The following is a 3,897-nucleotide window of genomic DNA, read 5'->3' as shown; positions in this document are numbered from 1 at the left end:
TGATATCCTATGCCAAGTAGTGAGATCCTTAGCGGGGGTCAAAACCTGGGTATGTTGGGACAGTCCGAGAATTCATCTTAGTGGATGATCATAGTGACAGGATCAGCCCCTTTGTCGGACAAAGGTAATGATCGGGATGCACTCTCTCTGATGGAAACCAAGACAGCCGGCAGCCGATTTCAATTGTTGAGATTTGTTTTGCAAAATATATTTTATATGAGATATAAAAGTATATATATTATGGTTTCCAAACGTTTGCAAAATGTTTTAATTCCCGGGATCTATGTGAGTAGAGAGTGCAACACTGTTCTTTGCAGCCGAGGGAGAGGCCCTCTCTTGTTGGGTAGTGTTTGATCATTATTGGCTGAGAGGTTAAGTGTAAGACCATTGAGGGTAAGACCTGATAGGCTAATCTTGCATATGCCCACAGTCCCTGGGTGTTACAAGGTGGCTTGGCCCAGGGACCACTTAGGGTAAGTGTTGGGCCCATAGAGCCCATGTGATGGGTTTCAGGGGGTGCACTATCCATAACAGTGTATTCGGCTAGGCCTTCTAACAAAGGCTGGGCTGAACCCATGTGGCTGATGTGTAGATCAATGTTTGAGTCCCACGCCATACAAGGAAGCCCAACTGGGCAGCAGATTGGAAGCCTAAGTGAGCACATAACCTTATTGGGCCTAAAGCCCATTTTGAACTTGGTTGATTTGATCAGTTAAATAAGGGGCGAATTCTGAGATTAAATTAGCAGATGGGATTGGGTCATAACCCTATCCACTCAGAGAGTCCATTCAGATCTGGAAACCTCCTAATAGGATTAGGAAGAGGCTGATCTAATCTGCAGATAAGATAAGGGTTTACCCTTATCACTTAAAGGGAATTCTAATCCAAATATGATTCAGATTAGGAACTCCTAATGGGTTTAGGAGCTTATCCCTTTAAGCTTATAAAAGGAGGAGGGGGCGGCAGCCTTTAGAAGACACATATTCACATCCTCTTCAAAGATGAAATCACAGAAGAAAGAATTTAGCAACCTTGCGAAAATTCTTTTTTGCCGCCTCCTTCCTATTGCCGCCTCACCTGCCAGTTCGACCTCTAATTAAGTGGGAGAAATCAAGATTGGATCTTGATATCAGTTTCTTGTGAAGGGACTGATAGAAAGCTGTTCTCACGTGCCGTCCTGCTGATTCTTGCGAAGGATCAGGTTCTTGGGAAGAACACTGCTAACTTTGCTCCATCATGCACTGCGTCATATTCAGTGGGAGCAGTTTTTGGTTTCTTCCTTGGGCGTGAAGGCCTCCATTGGGAGATACTGTTTCTCCGTATCAGGTATATCCCTCTCCTACTGCTTCTGTTCAGATTTGGTTCGATTCTTGGTTCAAGATTGATCATTGAAAATATGATTTTTCTAAAATAGAGAATTCGATTCCCAATAGGATGGAGAGAAATTTTTGAAATTTGCCCATTCTATTTCGCAAGATTCGGGCGTCCATACGATGGATATCTCATCCCATCATCTAGGACATGGACACTCAACCATAAATAGGTACTCCCCGCTCAAGGTAAGGGACTCTTTTGGAAGAACTTTCTCTAAGTATCCCTACATTATCTCTTCAACTCAGACCAACATTATTCCAACCTGCTTGGCCTAACCACTTTCTTCCCTATTCAACTGACTTGAGCGTCGGAGTACCTACCCAGGGAATAACTCATCGGACCTCTAACCCTTCTCCTAGTTGCATATCCTAGTGCATGGCTTCGTCCTTCCACCTCGGCTTTGTCGAATTAACAAAATTATTTGATTGTCCTCGATTCAGAACACCTCAGATCGAACAACATAAAAAATGAAAGTCAATCGCGTGGAAAAGAGATATTTCTGCTCCGTTGGTTTGCGTCGGCGCAAAGTTATGGACGAGGTGCTTTGTATATTTTCTGACAAGTATAGGTTGTTTGATGAAGGTGAGAATGAAAGTGAGAGTGGATAAAAGAAAGAGGGAAGGGAAATTATAGCTCATGAGAGAAAAGGGCATTTTAGGGATTTCATAATATAGGGTGAGGTGACATTACTCGAAGGGCATTTTAGGTATTTTGTGTCACTTGTGTGACGTGCCATTCCAAGAGGTGGACCACTATAGTGAATTGAAATTTGTTATTCCCATCATGAATTTGGGATATTTCAATTTAAGTATATTGCTTCTACCGATAAATATTTCTATCGTGGCCTGGCATGTAAATTCCTCTTTTTCTGGGTTGGATCTATTAAATGGATGCAACACAAAAAAAGGGGAAAATTCCCTATTAGTACCTTATACTTTGTGCCTAGTGCCACTTTGGTTTTCAAAGTTTAAAATGTGAGAATTAAGCACCTGGACTTTCAAAACATGTCAATCTAGTACTTGTCATTAATCAACTATAACCAGCCATTGAATACCTTTCAAAAAAACACAAATGTGCTTCGAGTGTCATCTAATTTTCTTTATTAACCATCTAAACATTGACGAAAAAATAACAATTCTAAATCCTTGTCTCTTATATTCAAGAAAATTAGAGTCTAGAATGCGTACTAAGACGTGACCCCAACTTTCTTAAATAGAAGAAGAATTGTTAATTTTTGTATCAACGTTCGAATGGTTGATAAAGAAAATTAGATGACACTAAAAAGACATTTATGTCATTTTCAAAGGCATTTAACGGCTGATTAAATGTTGATTAACGATAAATACTGGATGGACACGTTTTGAAAAGTTCTGGATTGTTGCTTTTAAAGTTCGGAGAACAAAGTGGCAAGGAATTTTTCCAAAAACAAATTAATGAAACTGTTATTAATTTTGTGCATCTACACATATAAATAAAGAAAGAGATACAAGGACGAGGAGAAGAAGCACAAAAGAACAATTGAGATTTGCGAAGAGACTAATGAACGAAATTTAGTTCCTTCTCGAATACAAAGTGTTTGTAATTTCACTTTTCTTGCACCGATGGATCGATTCAAAGGGTGCGAGATGAAAACCAGTCGAATTCGAAGAAGCCGAAAAAAAAAAAAGAAAGAAAAGAACACAACATGAAAAAGCAATTGGTATCGGGGTTAGGGTTTAGTGCCGGAGGCGGAGGCAACCTTGAGGGAGGATAAGCCTACAATATCAGGGCTGTTGATCTGATCGAGCTGTTTCTTGCCGCGGCGAAGGAGATACTCGATGTAGACGAAGTTCTTGCGATCGACAGCTTCCGAGTTGCGGCGGAATTCGGCCGACACGATTGATTCGATACGGTGGCGCTCCTCGGGGGCCTTAGAACGAGCGGCTCTGAGAAACCCTCTGTAGAGACTCAGCACCTGCTTCTGCATCCCAGATAGCTTCTTCGCCCCGCCTGACGATACCATATCGCATTCTCTCTCTCTCTCTAATAAAAAGGTGCAACGGGATTAAGAAAGAGTTAAGAGAAGGAGAGGTTTTGAACTTTTGATTTTACTGTGAGATTCGATTAAAAGGAAGCGAAAAAGAGAAAGAACTGTGTGTATGGCTTCAAAGCGGGCCACGCGCATTCCAAGTTTGATGGGCCCACAGCAAAAAAATGAATATATCAAAAATAGGCACGTTAAAGCCTGCTATCTCTTGCTGTATTTGTAGTTTTTATTTTTAATTTTTAGCATTTTCTGTATTTTTCACTTATTATTTGTTATATTTTCTATATTTTCTTCTTTTTCTATTTTTGTTATAATTTCTGTATTATCTGTAATTTTCTACTCTTTTTTATTTTTTTCTTGTACTTTATCAATTTTAACATGACAAAAATCCAATTTAGAGTTTTAAAAGGTTAAAACAAGCACATATCAGTCAAATGAGAATCATGGACAATGAAGCATACTGTTGCTGGAATGTTAAAGTTCAGGGTGGATATTTC

General features: G+C 39.9%; 1 protein-coding gene across 1 annotated transcript; it reads right to left on the bottom strand.

Moving 5' to 3' along the window:
• Positions 1-3,076: 3,076 nt before the first annotated feature.
• Positions 3,077-3,565, bottom strand: LOC104589489 (LYR family of Fe/S cluster biogenesis protein). The gene has a single exon (XM_010247839.3). The coding sequence runs from the start codon at positions 3,374-3,376 to the stop codon at positions 3,083-3,085; it is 294 nt and encodes a 97-aa protein (XP_010246141.1). The 5' UTR covers positions 3,377-3,565; the 3' UTR covers positions 3,077-3,082.
• Positions 3,566-3,897: the final 332 nt, after the last annotated feature.

The sequence above is a fragment of the Nelumbo nucifera genome, chromosome 5 (genome assembly GCF_055504915.1).
Source record: "Nelumbo nucifera cultivar China Antique chromosome 5, China Antique-T2T, whole genome shotgun sequence".
Taxonomy (NCBI): Eukaryota; Viridiplantae; Streptophyta; class Magnoliopsida; order Proteales; family Nelumbonaceae; genus Nelumbo; species Nelumbo nucifera.
The sequence above is the reverse complement of the archived record's forward strand: the minus strand, read 5'-3'. Positions and strand labels throughout refer to the sequence as shown.